The sequence below is a fragment of the Leucoraja erinacea genome, chromosome 3 (assembly GCF_028641065.1).
Source record: "Leucoraja erinacea ecotype New England chromosome 3, Leri_hhj_1, whole genome shotgun sequence".
Lineage (NCBI taxonomy): Eukaryota > Metazoa > Chordata > Chondrichthyes > Rajiformes > Rajidae > Leucoraja > Leucoraja erinaceus.
The window spans coordinates 18,507,992-18,525,613 of NC_073379.1; the positions used below are offsets into that span (position 1 = coordinate 18,507,992).

General features: G+C 44.1%; 1 protein-coding gene across 1 annotated transcript in view; it reads left to right on the plus strand.

The window, feature by feature from the left end:
* Positions 1-17,622, plus strand: part of LOC129695357 (trans-2,3-enoyl-CoA reductase-like) — a 124,764-nt gene that overhangs the window by 85,193 nt on the left and 21,949 nt on the right. The window contains exons 5-7 of the mRNA XM_055632232.1: positions 1,558-1,673; positions 9,906-10,011; positions 12,792-12,864. Of these exons, the coding sequence (XP_055488207.1) occupies positions 1,558-1,673; positions 9,906-10,011; positions 12,792-12,864 (295 nt within the window). The remainder of the gene's footprint in view (positions 1-1,557; positions 1,674-9,905; positions 10,012-12,791; positions 12,865-17,622) is intronic.

Genomic DNA, 17,622 nt, shown 5'->3' on the forward strand with positions numbered 1-17,622 from the left:
GTTTAGGTGGATTGGGCCAAATACAGACAGGTGGGACTAGTCTATATGGGACATCTTGGTCAGCATGGGTCAGTAGGCCCCATGGGCTTGTTTCTATGCTGTATGACTATGAATTGGTAAAACACCATGGAGAGCCATGTTTAGTTTAGTTTAGTTTAGAAATGCTTTGGTATAGATTTAAAACTTAATGTTCATCCTCTGCAACACTTAATTTGTGTGCACATCCATGCAGGATCAGAAATTATTCATTGGCCTTTTGTGTCTGCTTGAATTATCTTTTACCATGGCGTTACTTTCTTCCACAGACCCTATAACCCTTGGTCACTTTCACGGCTGAATATGCGAGATCCCTTTCTTGACGAGACGAGTCTCTCCAGAGATGCCGCCTGTCCCGCTGAGTTACTCCAGCATTTTGTGTCTATCTTCGTTCAACCTCTATTGGGTTGTTCATTTCGAAGATTCACTCTCTGGGTGAAGACATTTCTTCTCCTCTCAGTCTTCAATGGACAACACTGAGACCATGTAGACACCACGGTCAAGGAAAACATCACCCATTGTCTCCCCGTCAAGCATACAAACGTTTTGAAATTTTCATTGAGATCTTCAAAACTCTAAAGAGTAGAAACCTCCACATGCTTATTTTCTCCTCAAAGGACAATACCCCCTTCCAAGAAATAAATCTGTTTAACCTGAGTGTAGAAGATGGGAGGTCATGTTGCAGTTGTATAATACGTTGGTGAGGCCAAATTTAGAGTATTGTGTTCATTTCTGGACTCCATGGTATTGGAAGATGTTGTCAAGCTGGAAAGGGTACAGAGAAGGTTTACGAGGATGTTGCCAGGACTAGAATGTATGAGCTATAGAGTGAGGTTGAGTAGGCAGGGACTCTAATCCTTGGAGCACAGGAGGATGAGGAGTGATCTCTCATGATCTTATCCACCTTATACAGGTGTATAAGATCATGAGAGGAATAGATCGGGTAGACATTTGCCCAAGTAGGTGAATCGAGAACCAGAGTCTCTTGCCCAGAGTAGGTGAATCGAGAACCAGAGGACATAGGTTTAAGGTGAAGGCAAAAAGATTTAATAGGAATCTGAGGGGTAACTTTTTCACACAAAGGGTGGTGGATATTTGATGAAGTTATTTATTCAAGTCAATCTTTTCAAGTTCAAGTTCAAGTTTGCATTTATTGTCACTTAACCAACTAAGGTACAATGAAATTTGAGTTTCCTTAGAGCCATAGTAAGTGAAAAGAACAAATTACACACATAAAATAAAATTAAAAATTATAAATAAAGCATAAACATCCACCACAGTGGAATCAACATTCCTCACTGTGATGGAAGGCAATAAAGTTCAGTTATCTTCCTCTTTGTTCACCCATGGTGGTCAGGGCCTTGAACCCTCGGCAGTTCACCGCTGCTGACGGTCAGTCGACCAGGCCCTCTCGTCGGGATGATCGAAACCTGGCGTCGGGATGGATTGCATGGAGCTCCCGACTCGGCCTCTTCTAAGACCACATCAGTAAAACTGGAATATATTCCTTCTCTCTTTTAGGTCTTTCTAACAGAATACACTGGGCCTCTCTTAATCTACCTGTTGTTTTATTTTCGCTTGCCAAATCTTTACGGTTTGGAGGACATAAACCACTATAGCCGCCAACCCGTGGTGCAGTAAGTACTTTTTACTTTATTCTTTTTTTCATTCTGGGTTTAATCTTCTTCTTGCATATGGCGTGCACAGCCTAAAGTTGTAGATTAAGTGGCATGAAAAACACTACATCTATTTATTTGTGCACATCGGGTTGATTGCATTTGTCGAAACAGGGTGAACTATGTGAAGGTTGCAATCTCCCACCCCACTGGATTTAATGCCCAAATGCTTAAAGGGGCTGTTTCACTGCGGCAACCTAATTTGTGAGTTTAGAAGAGTTTAGGAGAGTTTGAAAGAGTGTCATGTTGAAGACCTCCTTCGACTATGTAGAAGACTGACTTCGACCTCCTTCGACTATGTTGAAGACTAGCTGCGACTAGCTTCGGGAAAATTGGACACCGAATAGAGGAGAGTGAAGACGACCTCCTTCGATCTCCCTTCAACTATGATGAAGACTATCTACGACTACCTTTGATTACCTTTAACTACCCTTGATTACCTACGAATAACATGCCGACCTACCTCGACTAAACCTACGAGTAAAAAATATATTGATTTTTCCATGGCGACCTTTTTTTACTCTCGGTCATTTTTCAGTATGTATCTCCTTAGACCATGCTGCGAGTATGAGTCGAGGGCAAACTCTTCTGATCTCATGGATTAGGTCGTCGCAGTGGCACAGCCCCTTTACTAACTCGATGCTAATAACAAATTCATATGCAGGAAGGAACTGCAGATGCTGGTTTACACCATACAAATAGATATAAATAGAAGATAGATACAAAATGCTGGAGTAACTCAATGGTTCTGGCCGCATCTCTTAAGTTGTACCAAACCTTGATTCATAACCTATTGTTCAACATATCAATTGATTTCCTATAAATGTAATACGATCAATAAATAATCATAGAACATGGAAACTCTCCCATTTGCTTCCCTAAAAAAACTTTGATTTAGTCACAATTTTGTGCAGGCCTACTGTCAATTCTTTAATTGATTTTATATGTCAATAAAGTTGCTTCTGGCTACGAGTTGCTCCAATGCTCTTTCTAATATTTGCACAATTTCTCAGCAGGGACGGCATGGTGGCACAGCAGTAGTGCTGTGGCCTTTCAGCACCAGAAACCTGGGTTTGATCATGACTACGCGTGCTGTCTGCACAGAGTTTGCATGTTCTCTCTGTCACCACGTGGGTTCTCTCTGGGTGCTCTGCTTTGCTCCCATATTCCAAAGATTGTTTCTAGGTTTGTGTAGGAAGGAACTGCAGATGCTGGTTTACACCAATGATAGACACAAAATGCTGGAGTAACTCAGCGGGACAGGCTGCATCTCTAGAGGGATGTAGTAGAAGATAGAGCAGGACTGGCCGCATCTCTGGATAGAGACCGTTTTCAGACTGAGAATCAGGGGAGAGGGAGACATAGAGATACGGAATGGTAAAGTGTGAAAACGACAGATCAAAGGGGACCACGATTATGGAAAATGTAGAATGGATCATTGTTTGCTGAGGGGAAGGTGACAACAAGCCATACAAACAGTGACATTTAATCAGTCAACTATTCAGAGAGTTTGGATGGGGGAGGTTATAGAGCGAGAGAAAGCAAGGGTTACTTGGTTAAAAAATGTAATATTCATTACACTGGTTTGTAAGCTGCCCAGCAAAATATGAGGTGCTGTTCCTCCAATTTGCATTGGGCCTCATTCTGACAGTGGAGGACTTTATGTAATAGGATTTTACATAAACTCATACTTATGCATGCAATTCTTTATGCCATGACCTGGTCTCCGTGATGGAGCTCCCACCATGGTCTCCGTGTCGGAGCTTCTGTCTTGCTGTCCACGACTGAGCTCCCCCGTGGCCTCTGTGTCAGAGCTCCCCCAGTGGTCTCCGAGTCGGAGCTCACCCGTGGTCTCCGTGTCGGAGCTTCCATCAGGTCTCCATGCTGGAGCTCCCACCTGATCCACACATCAGAACTCCCCCATAGTCTCCGTGTCGGAGCTCCCAACTAATCTCCATGCTGGAGCTCCCACATGGTCTCCACGTCAAATAGTAAATTTATGTGTGAGCAGTGGCACTTCCATTTCGGATTTACGTAGCATCTGACTTACGCAAGGGTCCGCGGGTTGTAGCCCTTATGTATGTTGGGGAGTGTCTGTACGTTATTAAATGGCATCTTTATTCATTCCGCTGTCCACGACTCCTGTCACCTCCTTGAAGACTTCAGTTAGCATCGTCAGATTTGACTTGCCCTTTACGTATCTACACTGGCTGTCCGTAGACAAGTGTACGTGTTGAAGGTGTTCAGCCACTTTACCTTTAATTATCACACTCTAATCATTTATCAACAACAGATGCCAGGCCATCTGGCCTGCAATTCCCTTGTTCCCCTCTCTCACCTTTCTCAAATATCATTTTGGCATGTGCAATTTTACTCTTGAAATGAACAGTTCCCAAATCAAGAAAACTTTGAAAAATCGTGGGGTACCTGCGAGTGCCCTCACCCACATCCTGGAGAACCCTGGGGTGGAGGCAATTTGGGAGGAGGGATGATATGTAAGTTGTTAATGCTAATATTTGATTCCTCGCATTTGTTACATTACTCCCCTGGACCCCATCCACATAACACATTCATAGCTGACTCCGTGGGATATTAGACATGTTATCATCCAGTAATAAGAATACTGATGCAAAATAATGATTTCACATTTCCCAGTTTCCACTGACATTATCACACATATCAGTTATCACAAGGTTGACAATTTCCAAGCCTGTCTCCTTTTCTCTGTGGTACTGATTTCAAATTCCGTACGCAGCCTGAAAGCTTCCTTCTCCATTCGATAAATCATGTCTTCCTCACACCGTATCCCCTGCTGTACTTAATAGAGGCATATTGCATGGAAACAGGTCCTTTGGCCCACTTAAACAAATTATTTCTCGCTTTAAACCTATGCCCTCTATTTCTTACATCCCCTACCCTGGGGGAGAAAAAGCTATGTCCATCTACCTATCTATTTTCCGTGATTTTATACACTTCCATAAAATCGCCCCTTGGCCTCCTGCGCTCCATGAAATAAAGTACTAGCCTGCTCATCCTCTCTCTGTAGCTCAGTCCTCGAGTCATAGCAACATCCTGGTATATCTTTTTCTGCACGCCAGAATTATTTTTAAATCATGAAAGGCCTGGATAGGGTGGATGTGGAGGAGGTGTTTCTAGTATTGATAGGGTCTAGGACCAGAGGGCACAGTCTCGGACTCAAACAACGTACCTTTAAGGGCCTGTCACACTTGCGCAATTTTTTTCAGAGACTTGCCGGCACCCGTCAGTCGCGGATGGTTGCCGAAAATTTTCAACATGTTGAAAATCCAGCGATGACCAGAGAAAGGTGCGACTCTGGGCGACTATTCATCACCATCACCCCACGACATGTTGAACATTTTCGGCAACCTTCTGCGACTATGATGGGTGCTGGCAAGTCGCTGAAAATATCGTGTAAATGGGACAGGCCCTTTAGAATTGAGATGAGGAGGAATTTATTTTGCCAGAGGGTGGCGAATCTGTGGAATTCATTGCAAAAGATGGCTGTGAACGCCAAGTCATCGGGTATTTTTAGAGCAGAGGTTGGTGGTTTCTTGGTTAGTAAAGACGTCATAAGGCAAGAGAATGTGGTTGAGAGGGAAAAATATATTAACCTTGGTCAAATGGTGGAGTAGACTCGATGGGCTGAATAAACGTATTCTGTTCCTTTGTCTTATAATCTTATCATGTTCTTGGTCATTGCCTTATACATATAGTGAATTATTTTACAGAGTTCTTTTGAAATACAGTGAGAAACAGGCTCGCCGGCCCACCGAGTCTGCCCCGACCAGCGATCATCCCGTACACTATCAGTATCCCACACAGGTTGGGACCATAGACAATTTTATCAAAGCCAATTAACCTACAAATCTGTACATCTTCGGAGTGTGGGATGAAACCGGAACAACCAGAAAAAACCCACGCAGACACAGGGAGAACGTACAGACGAGCGCCCGTAGTCGGGATAGAACCGGTGTCTCTGCCGCTGCGAGGCAGCAACTCTACCCCTGTGTCACCCCTTTGTTGTCTAGCACAGACCTTTCTGAAGATTCACCAGCTTCCTGAGTAAAGGGCCTGTCCCACTTGGCCTTCACATGCGTGTAATTTACGCGGCATCATTTAGTCGTCACGCTGCACGACGCTCGTGTCATGACATGCACGTGATGCACGCATGGTGCATTTTACGTGCGCATGGTGCGCATTACGTGTGCATGGTGTGTGATGACACAGGCTGTGACGCACAGCTGCGCGCGGCGTCCCAGGATTTTGTGATGTACAAAATCTTCGCGTGCCATCTGCGTGACGCGGAATTAACGGCCAAGTGGGACAGGCCCTTAAAGAATTCCTTCCCTTGCTCTGATTGAACTACAATCACAAACAACTCACCAGCTTTTCAACGTGAGCTTGTTGACGTGATCAAATTTAACAGTTACTTTTGTTGATTCTCCTCAGTGAAACTATTATGGTTTCACAAACATGCTGCTGCAACTCCACATCTGAACGTTTTATCAATCCTTAGACGCAGACAATTCTTGACTACACCCTTAATTAACTTTACCTACAAATTATCCACTGCCTTCCTGTCTACTGTTATTTGCACCGTTATCATTGAAAGGATTACATCCTAAATCACTGAATAATCCTCCCCTCTGACCAGGCTCCCCATCATTGCTGGATACTCTATAATCTGGTGCACTTTGTTCCCAGTCCCAACTGAATTATAACCGTGGCTCGATAATTACTCATCATTCCCTCAAAATGAATTTATGACTGCAGATTAAGCAATTTGTTCCTCTGTGTAAGAAAGATGGTTGTAATGAATGCTTACCCAAGGCTGCACACACTAACCTGCATTGGGTTTTTTTTCTCGCATGTATCCTGAATCTCCTGCTTTAATTGTAAAACAATGTTTTGTTTACCTCTTAGCCGCGATGCCTGAAACACAATTCCTGACTTTGTCTTGTTTGCTTTGGGATCATTACGGAAACCATATTTTTTTTCTCTCTGAGCCATCTCCAGATTTGCCTGCGAAATCTTCGCAAACGTCCAATTTATTTCCCCGATTGGCTGAAACCAGCCACATTTCAAAGGTGTAGAAACTCTTTCCTGCTCCATAAATGATGCTTGTGCTGTATGAAAATAACAACAGAAAACACAGGAAACACTCGGCAGGTCTGGCTGCATCTGTGGGAAAATAATTTGAGTCAACGCTTCGAGTTTGAGACCCTTCATCAGACTTCCTATTATTTTAGCTTAGTTTATTGTTGCGTGTACCAAGGTACAGTGAAAAGATTTTTGTTGTGTATTATCCAGTCAGTGGAATGACAATACATGATTACAATCAAGCCGTCCACAGTGTACTGATACAGGATAAAAGCAATAACATTGTCGAACATTGTTGGGAAATGCAGAGGGGCCTTCTCTTTCTTGTAACACACCTAAGCCGCAGGCTGATAATTGTCGTACAAGATTTGAACCACACGTGCGTTAGGCAAGATAAATACTTAGCTGCCCTAACTTTTCAATTCAACCAGGGGTCTTGCTATCGAGGGAGTGCAGCGGAGGTTCACAAGGTTAATTTCCGGGATGGTGAGACTGTCATACACTGAGAGAATGGAGTGGCTGGGCTTGTATACTCTGGAATTTAGAAGGATGAGAGGATATTTTATTGAAACACATAGGATTATTAAGGGTTTGGACACGCAAGAGGCAGGAAAAATGTTCCCGGTGTTGGGGGAGTCCAGAACCAGGGGCCATAGTTTAAGAATGAGGGGCAAGCCATTTAGAACTGAGATGAGGAAACACTTTTTCACACAGAGAGTTGTGAGTCAGTGGAATTCACCTGCCTCAGAGGGCGGTGGAGGCAGGTTCTCTGGATACTTTCAAGAGAGAGCTAGATAGGGCTCTTAAAGATAGCGCAGTCATGGGATCTGGGGAGAAGGCAGGAACAGGGTACTGATTGGGGATGATCAGCTATGATCACATTGAATGGCAGTGCTGGCTCGAAGGGCCGAATGGCCTACTCCTGCACGTATTGTCTATTGCCTATTGTCTATTGTCTATCTTTGTCCAGATATTTAACAGGATTAGGTGTGTAATTACGGTATCTGCATCATCACATCAGAGGCAGGGGACTTTGGCATGGTGGCACAACCATAGAGTTGCTGCCTTCCAGTGCCAGAGACCCAGGTGAGATCCTCACTACGGGTGCTGTCTGTACGAAGTTTGTGCATTCTCCCTGTGGGTTTTCTGCGGGTGCTGCGGTGTCCTCCCACACTACAAAGACGTGCAGGTTTGTAGGTTAATTGGCTTCAGTAAAATTGTAAATTGGCTCCAATGTGCTGGATAGTGTTCGTGTACTGGGTGATTACTGGTTGGCACGGAATTGGCGGGCTGAAGGTCCTGTATCCACTCTGTATCTCAAAAGTCCCAAGTCTTTGGGGAATGAGGTATCCCATCATCCATGATACATAAAAGAAGAATGTGGTCGGTTTCATTTTGGTCAATGTACCTGCAAAATAGTCCAATATTATTTAGAAGAAATACATGAGCATAAACAGGACCTGGTAATATGAAACATAGAAAAACATAGAAACATAGAAATTAGGTGCAGGAGTAGGCCATTCGGCCCTTCGAGCCTGCACCGCCATTCAATATGATCATGGCTGATCATCCAACTCAATATCCCGTACCTGCCTTCTCTCCATACCCCCTGACCCCCTTAGCCATAAGGGCCACATCTAACTCCCTCTTAAATATAGCCAATGAACTGGCCTCAACTACCCTGAAATAATTGAAAGGATTCACAGATTAGTTCATGATCTAAGGAAACATAACTGCTTGTTCAATGGTTCTAAGCATCCCATAATCTTTGATTAGCCCCATAGTAATTGGCCTCATTCTGAGAAAGGGTCCCAACCCAGAACGTCATCTATCCATGTTCTCCGGGGAATCTGCCTGGCCCGCTGATTTGCTCCCCAACACTCTGCTTTTTTTGTAAACCAGTGTTTGCAGTTTGTTGTTTCTACATTTGGCCTGAGAGTTATATTGCCTCCATAGGATGAAGGGCATGACCTGGACCATCAGAAAACAGCTTCTCCATCCAGCAACAAGCCGGATCTTGGAAAAGAATCTCTAATTTCCACGGGCAAGGGCTAACTGACGTGGTATTTTTAATACTTAACTCAGTGGCAGTACTACAACTAATGTTAAACATGTGTTTGCAATGTAACAAATGACTGCCTGTTAAACAGATGCCTAAGAAATTTCCTGACCAAAAATGTCAACTGTCTGTGTTCTCCAGAGATGATGCCTGGCCAACTGAGTTACTCCAGTATTTTGTATCTTCTTTTGTATATCAACATCCACCGTAGCATTGTTTATATTAGACAGATATGCTGATCATGATTTTTAGTTTAGTTTAGTTTAGAGATACAGCCTGGAAACAGGTCCTCTGTTCCAATGAGTCTGCACCGACCTGCGATCCCTGCATGTAAAACCTTCCTACACACATTAGGAATAAATTAAATTTATACCAACCCAATTAACCTACAAACCTGTATGTCTGTCGAGTGTAGGAGGAAACCGCAGATCCCAGGGAAAACCCACGTGGTCACGGGGAGAACGTACAAACTTTCATTACAGAGTTTCTGTACAGACAACACACATAGTCGAGATCGAACCCGGGACTCTGGCGCTGTAAGGCCGCAACTCTACTGCTGCGCCACCGTGCCGCCTTGTGTTCTGTAATCTGTGCTTAAAAGAAGGGTTTGCAATTGGACTGTGAATGTGTTTAAAAAATGTGGGTTTCAAACTGGGCAATTAGACCATTTTTCAGAGTTTGAAAGCTATTCAAATGCATAAACATCTTGCTTTTGTCATTGGGGAATAACATTGCCATCTGTGTGCCTTATGCAGGATGACTCTGACTCTGGTGTGGTTTATGGTTCTGCAGAATATGTTAGCCTATCGTCTCAAGACAATTTCTGGAATCAAAAGTACCATCCAGATTTCAGTCTGTCAAGAATTTTTTTTTTTTTTTAAACTGGATGGTTATGATGATTCAATAAGAAGAAAAGGGCTTTTGCTCCTGGATTGTGAACATTAAATTTGCAACTCGCATTAGTTCTTTTCAACTGATATTTGCCTTTTCTTTCCCTCTGCCTCATCATCAAGCTTGGCTTGTCTCTGCCATTCTCTTCACTACACCAAGCAGATCCTCGAAACACTCTTCCTGCACTGCTTCTCTAACGAGAATACTGCTCTGGAGAAGCTGCTGAAGGTAGGCATTGGCACAACGCAATACTCAGCCGTTAAATGGACTCCGTTTGCAAAGTCTTTCACTTTTTTGTGCTTCCTTCCTCCCTCCCCGACCTTCACCGCCACCACCTGCAGTTTTATTGTGCCTTCCAACGTTATTTCCTTCTTTAATCTTTCATCACCTTCAGCGCGCCAAAAATCTGACAGCATCAGCAGGTTGTTTCAATAAATCTTTATCCGAGGCTTCGATATTTTGTTTTACAGAGAGCCATTATAGCGTCGCAGGAGCATAGCACTGATGCTGAGCAAAGCACAGAGCAGATAGATAGGTTGAAACAGAGCTGGGACCAACATGTAATCTGCCTTTTATTTCCCTTAGGATTTACCCAGCTTATCTTTTTTCTTTAAAAAAAAATGAGAGTCAGATTGCTGTGCATAGCCACATTAGCATTTTGTTAGTTTTATTTTCATAAATAAAAGAAACCCGTTTTATTATCTTTTCAGACATAAAAAATTGGTTAATTTTGTAATTGGAAAATGTATGAAGAAGTGCATACATATTGCACAGAATTCTTTTTTCTGTGCAATATCTTAAATTAAATTACCTGTTATGTTAGTTCAGCAAAGATAAAGCAATGTGTATGGAAGAGAGATAACTTAATCCACAATATTATTTGACCGTAAAGGCAGACCCTCACTCAATAGGAAGCCATTGAGATCTATCAATTAAGTTTAGAAATTTGGCTGCATAAGAGGTTTTTTTATCCAGCATTATGTGCCTCAATCATCGATGTCAATGTGGTTTCCCAGTCACTTTCCCTGTAATTGCAGCTATTTGCAGTCTTACGATACTGTGCACTTTGGTGTGGTTTCTGGGTCAGGACAAATCACCCCACAACCTCGGAAACGTCAGGGGAGCACGAGAATCAGAATGAGGGTCATGTCAAGCAGCCCTTTGGGTCTACGCTGTTATTTATCAAGATTATTATGGTTCTTCTACATTAGCTCCACAGTATCCCCCACGTTTCCTGGTTCATATGTGTAAGAAGGAATTGCAAATGCTAGTTTACACCGAAGATAGACACAAAATGTTGGAGTAACTCAACGGGACCGTCAGCACGTCTGGAGAGAATGGATGGGTGACGTTTCAGGTCAAGACCCTTCTTCAGTCTGAATTATTTTTCCATTGCTGATTAAATTACCTGTTATGTTAATTCAGTGAAGCTAAAGCAATGTATACGGAAGAGAGATAACTTAATCCAAAATATTATTTCACTGTGAAGGCAGACCATACGCAATAGGAAGCCATGGAGCTCTATCAATTAAGTCTAGAAATGTGACTGTATAACAGGTTACTTCAGTCTGAAGAAGAGTCTCAACCCGAAACGCCACCCATCCCTTCTCTCCAGAGATGCTGCTTGTCCCGTTGAGTTTCTCCAACATTTTGGCTCTATCTACCCTGGTTCATATCGAGAATTATGTCACCCACTCTCTGTTGTGAATGAACTCTGGGGATTGAATCGCCACACCCATCATGGGTACAGAATCGCAAAGGTTCCGCACCCTCCAGTTGAACAGGTTTTACCCTGTCTAAAGGGCCAGTCTCACCAGCATGCGATTGCATGCGTCTAGCGCTTCCAAACGTGGTTGCTTGAGGAGTACGGCCTCGACGGCCTCGATGCGGCTGTGTACGGCGTTGATGCGGCTGCGGGCCAACAGGCCGTTGTCGCGCGGGATATTTGAACATTGCAAGATTTTTGGTGCCCCGCGTGATGTCGGGACCAGCCTCGCACAACTCCATATGCCTCCGCCGATCAAAGTGGGACCGGCCCCGCGAGGCCGTACGCCACAAGCGACCACGTTTGGTTGCACTAGACACATGCTATCGCATGCTGGTGGGACAGGCCCTTAAGTCCTAAATCGGTAAGGTGTGAAAATAAGGGATGCAAGTGGACAAAGATCAAGGCAAATGTAGAATATTGTTAGTTAGGGGTAGGTGACAATGAAGCATAATGATACAGAGATATGAAACCATGTATGATACAGAGATAGAATTTAATCAGGTAGACAGTCAGACTGGTCAGAGAACTATGCAGAGGGAGGGATGGAGAGAGGGAAAGCAAGGGATACTTGGAGTTAGAGACTTTTCAGAAACTTCAGAAACAAAAAGCTGGAGGTAACTCAGCGGGAAAGGCAGCATCTCTGGAGAGTAGGAATTGGTGATGTTTTGTGTCGAGACCCTTCTTCAGAAACATGAGATTTTTCTAAGGCAGAGTTTTCAATTCCTTGCTGAACTGTAGAGAAGATTGAACATTCAACAATGTGGTGCAGCAAAACTTAACTGCACGGATGCAAAGAGTGAGGAGAGGATTGAATGCATGAACCAGCTTGCATTATCTTGTCCACACACCTTGCAGGCACTGACCGATCACACTTCTCCTTGAGGATAAAGTTTAATTAGTTGAGGTTTAAATCTATTTCTTCTATTATGTATTTTGTGGCAAGTAACAGAGGTACTGTAAGTCTATGCCTAGAGTTTGTTTGAAAAGGGCACAACTGGAAAGAGAGAAGCCATAATCTAATTTCCTCTCAAAGTATATTGATCAACCATTTTCTTTATATTGATGATGCAAACTGACGTTTGAGCAACCGTTGAAAATAGTCACTTCTGGAGTTAGAAATTGTAGAAGTCGATTCTGATGCTTTGTGTTATCTGAAATCATATTTACTCAAAGGTTAATTGTATTGAAGACATTTTAAAGCCACAAAGGGTGTTCAATATTATTGTTTCGCTATTTCCAGGGCTGTGCCTTCTACTGGGGTTTTACTGCATGGATGGCTTATTACATCAACCACCCACTGTATACACCTCCCAGTAAGTATATTGTTTGTTTCACAATTCAGAATTCATCTGTCACAAACTGTCTTCCAATTTTTATGTTTCTTCTTGGACTAGGTTTGCCAACTGTCCCGTATATTGAGTTAAATTGATTTCCTGATAAAAGAGGGTTCAGAAACTTGAGATAGAAACAAAAAGCTGGAGTAACTCAGCGGGTCAGGCAGCATCTCTGGAGAAAAAGGATGGGTGACATTTTGAGTCGAGACCCTTCTCCAGGATGAAGAAACCCAACCTTTTGCTCCAGTGTAGTGTACATCTCTCACACGTGACCTTTAACTGGGCAGCACAGTGAGGAGAGTTCCTACCTTACAGCACCAGAGACCCAGGATCGATCCTGACTACAGGTGCTGTCTGTACGGGATTTGTACCTTCTCCCAGTGACCGCATGGGTTTTACCGGGTGTTCCAGTTTCCTCCCACATTCCCAAAGATGTGCAGGTGTCAGGTTAATTAGCTTCTGTAAATTGCCGCTCATGTATAGGATGTGAAACTGGGATAACACAGAACTAGTATGAGCAGGTGATCATTGGTCCGCGTGGAATCAGTGGGCCGAAGGGCAGCCTGTGGTCACACTGTAAAGGGCCTGTCCCACTGTACGAGGCGATTCAGGAGTTCTCCCAAGTTCTCTCCTGATTTGAGCTTGTGTAATGTACGTAGCGGGTACGTAGGAGCTGGCGGATGTCACATAGCGGTTTGTACGAGTAACGGTGGGTACTCGGGAAATCCAGTAAACTCGTGGTGTTTTTTCAACACTGTGAAAAATGTCCACGAGTTAAAAATAGTGATGGAAAAAATTGTTACTTTTTACTTGTACGAGCCCCTACGTACCCTCTACGTACATTACATGAACTCGAATCAGGGGAGAACTCGTGCAAACTCTTGAATTACCTCGTACAGTGGGACAGGCCCTTAACTCAAAACTAAACAAAACTAATCTAAACAAAACTAAATTGCACATTCATGGGATTATTGCCGTGTCAGGAGGACATCAAAAATCGCTCCTGAAGAAGAGTATCGACCCGAAATGTCACCCATTCTTTCTCTGCAGAGATACTGCCTGGCCTGCTAAGTTACTCCAGCATTTTGTGTCTAGCTCCCGACATTGGTTACCTTTAGTGACACTCCATTGGCAGAGGTACCCTTCAGGTTGCAGATTCTTCTACTACACAGACTTAGTGGGTCACCAGACACTTGGTTTACAACTGGAAGGACATATATAGAACTTAAAACAATACAATACAGGAACAGGCACTTGGACCACAATGTCTGTGCCGAACATGATGCCAAAATAATCTAATCTCATCAGTTTGAATCTGAAGAGACTCAATATCCCAAATTTCAAGAGTCAAGAGTCAAGAGTGTTTTATTGTCATATGTCCCAGATAGAACAATGACATTCTTACTCGCAGCAGCACAACAGAATATGTAAACATAGTACATTGTAAACAATATAATCAATGAGAAAAAAATGTTCACACACACGCATTTAAAAAACAAACAAACAATATTAGTGCAACGGTAATAATAATAGTCTATGTCATTCAGAGCTTATTTGAGGGTGTAGTGTTTAATAATAAGATTAAATGAGAACTTACCAGTTTGAAGTTTGATCTTTATTTACGAGGAGTTACGTCAAGGGAATACGTGAAGACCCTGCCAGCACACATGCGCGACATTCTTCAAAGCAGCGGTGTGGAATCACAGTAATAGTAGTTGAAATAAACATAGTAAGATAAGAAGAACTAGGATACCAGTTGACCTATATAAGAGGGTGGGTGTGGAGGGCACATAATCCCTCGACGTAACTCCTCATAAAATAAAGATCAAACTTCAAACTGGTAAGTTCTAGTTTAATCTTACTATTTAACTTCCGAGTCACGTGATTTCATGCCGTGGAACAAATCCACGCTTCACTCACTACCGACGTCATCCAAGGGAGGAAGTATGTTATAGAAACATAGAAACATAGAAAATCGGTGCAGGAGTAGGCCATTCGGCCCTTCGAGCCTGCACCGCCATTCAATATGATCATGGCTGATCATCCAACTCAGTATCCTGTACCTGCCTTCTCTCCATACCCCCTGATCCCTTTAGCCATAAGGGCCACATCTAACCCTCTTAAATGTAGCCAATGAACTGGCCTCAACTACCTTCTGCGGCAGAGAATTCCAGAGATTCACCACTCTCTGTGTGAAAAAAGTTTTCCTCATCTCGGTCCTAAAAGATTTTCCCCTTATCCTTAAACTGTGACCGCTTGTTCTGGACTTCCCCAACATCAGGAACAATCTTCCTTCATCTAGCCTGTCCAACCCCTTAAGAATTTTGTAAGTTTCTATAAGATCCCTCCCTCAATCTTCTAAATTCTAGCGAGTACTAAATTCAAACAATAACAATTTATTTTAACAAAATAATGCTCCCTTGGGCTAAATATATTACAGAATTCAAACTTGATTCTGCAACACCGCAGGTTTGGTTATTGGCTTATTATAAAATAATTGGAAGGTCTTCTCTCTAGATCATCCTGCTGTTGCCAGGATATGGTCCATAAGCACTTCCATGGTAGAAGGTGTGTCATTACACACAGTCGGGTGTCAGATGGGTATGCCTGGAATTCCAAAATTTATCCTGATGTTCCTGGTCTATCTTGTTTAACCAGCTCCAAGCTGCGAAAGTTATCTTTTCTGGAGATGCCATCATATTGTCCAGTCTCAGTTTATGTAGAGACTGGACCCTTTGAGCTGATGCATGGGTACTGAATAGTATGCATCTTTTAGATCAATGCATGTCATGAAGTATCCCTCTGAAACTAATTGTTTGGCAGTAACACTGTTTCCACAGTGGTAGTAGACCTCCACGCCTCCCAAAACAAGTGTAACGTTCCTCCTTTTAGTACAGGTCCTACACCTTTTGTGTTCTGGAAGGAACCAGATCTACCTACCTCTTCTTCAGCTTCTGCCTCTTCTGCGGAAGAGGCGCCAGAGTGCGCGGTTGGCACATTTTCCATGAGGGTCGCTCTGGGCCTTGGCCTAAAAGGACCTTTGTGGTTGCTGCGCGGCCCTCATGCTTTCACCAGCATCCTGGTGTTGATGCCTGCTGGTGGATGCATAGGGGTGCTGCCGTCTGAGGTGTGTGGTTTGCCTGTTGCTGATGATACCCTCATGAGCCTGACGGCTTTAAACTCTTCGTCAAGCTCTTTTACTTGTTTAGACAAGTTTCCCCTCCAAACAGCAGTATCTGCGGTTGTGTTGCAGCTGTTTCGCACAACCCTGCAAATTTGGGGTTTAGTGCAGGTTTACTGTGCTCTCGCAAGCAATTGATTTCATACTGGGTATTGCGGAGCAATGCCAGTGTCCTGCTGAATGTCCGTCATCTCTGTACCATCGACTGAACGAGCAACCAATGATTTGCCCGCTGTCAGAAGTTTTAGAATCTTGTGTAGTTTGACCTCCTGGGTTCTTATGCCAGTCCCACTGTACCCCCAGATCGCATTGTTTATTGCAGGCACTTTTAACAAAGTAAAGTTCACAAGAGGCATATACTTCTCCTTAATTTCGTTAACTACCTGTTCCTGCAGAGGATGGAAGTACAGGTAGTCAATACTGGCCGCCAGCTTGGTCTGCATTGGTACTCCTGATTCCGGTGATCCGCAAATTTGGTGACCACTCCCAGTAGCTCCTTAGGATCCTGCGCCCTCAGCACACTGCCGTTTTCTTCAGCCACGTCCCCTTCTTCAGGACCAGCCCAGCCCTGGCCTACAATGCTCCCCTCTGTCGAGGGAGATGCATTGTTTGACAGCCCTCGATAAGGTGCTGTTATGGGAGTGCAAAGACTCCCATAGTGAGCTTGCTCCATCTCCTGGAGCAAGCCACGTTGGAGCATTTGCTCCATCAACCGCTTACGCGGGAGAGGCGGCACCTCTGCTGCACTTGGGCAGCGCGTCCTCAGATGAGTATGATCGGCCGGGCCGATTCCTGCTGGGATTTGCCTCCAACCCGCTGCGCTGATTCGAGCTGTACAGCTCGCGGCGCTGGACTCGGCTTAGCAGAGTTAAAGTCAGTAAGTGGACCTCAGCAACCGCTCCAGACGGTCACCTCCACTGCCCTTGGGCAGCGTGTCCTACGGGCCGTACTCCCCCGAGTCTATCGGCCGGACCGACTCTTGTTCTGCTTGCCTCCAGCCCGCTGCACTGTTTCCGGGCGTACAGCTCACGACGCTGGGCTCAGCTGCACTGAATTTACATGACTGTGGACCGCAGACTGCGGTCCAGGTGCCGCTGGTCGTCCCCGGCTGTCGGTCTGTCAGAACTTTCACAGTTCCCCGCAGCCATTGAAACGCGACCCGTTTTTCTTCCCCTTGTCCAAAGTGCTGAAACACAAAGCACAGCAAGGGGAAGAAATACGACCTTAGAATAAGTTTTCCTACCTTCTAGGTTCGTTTTTCAATTTTGCCGTGGGAACGCTCTTCCCCCGCCCGTTGCTGGTGCAATGCGCATAGACGATAATGCGCACATGCGTGCTGGCGGGGTCTTCACGTAGTCAGTCACGTCACTCCGAAGTAAAATAGTCTAACGGCCATCGGGACGAAGCTTTTCATAAAGTCATAAGGAATAGGAGTAGAGTTAGGCCATTTGGCCCATCAGATCTGCTCTGCCATTCAATTGTGGCTGATCTATCTCTCCCTCCTAATCCCATTCCTCAGCCTTCTTCCCATTACCTCTGACAAGTACTAATCAAGA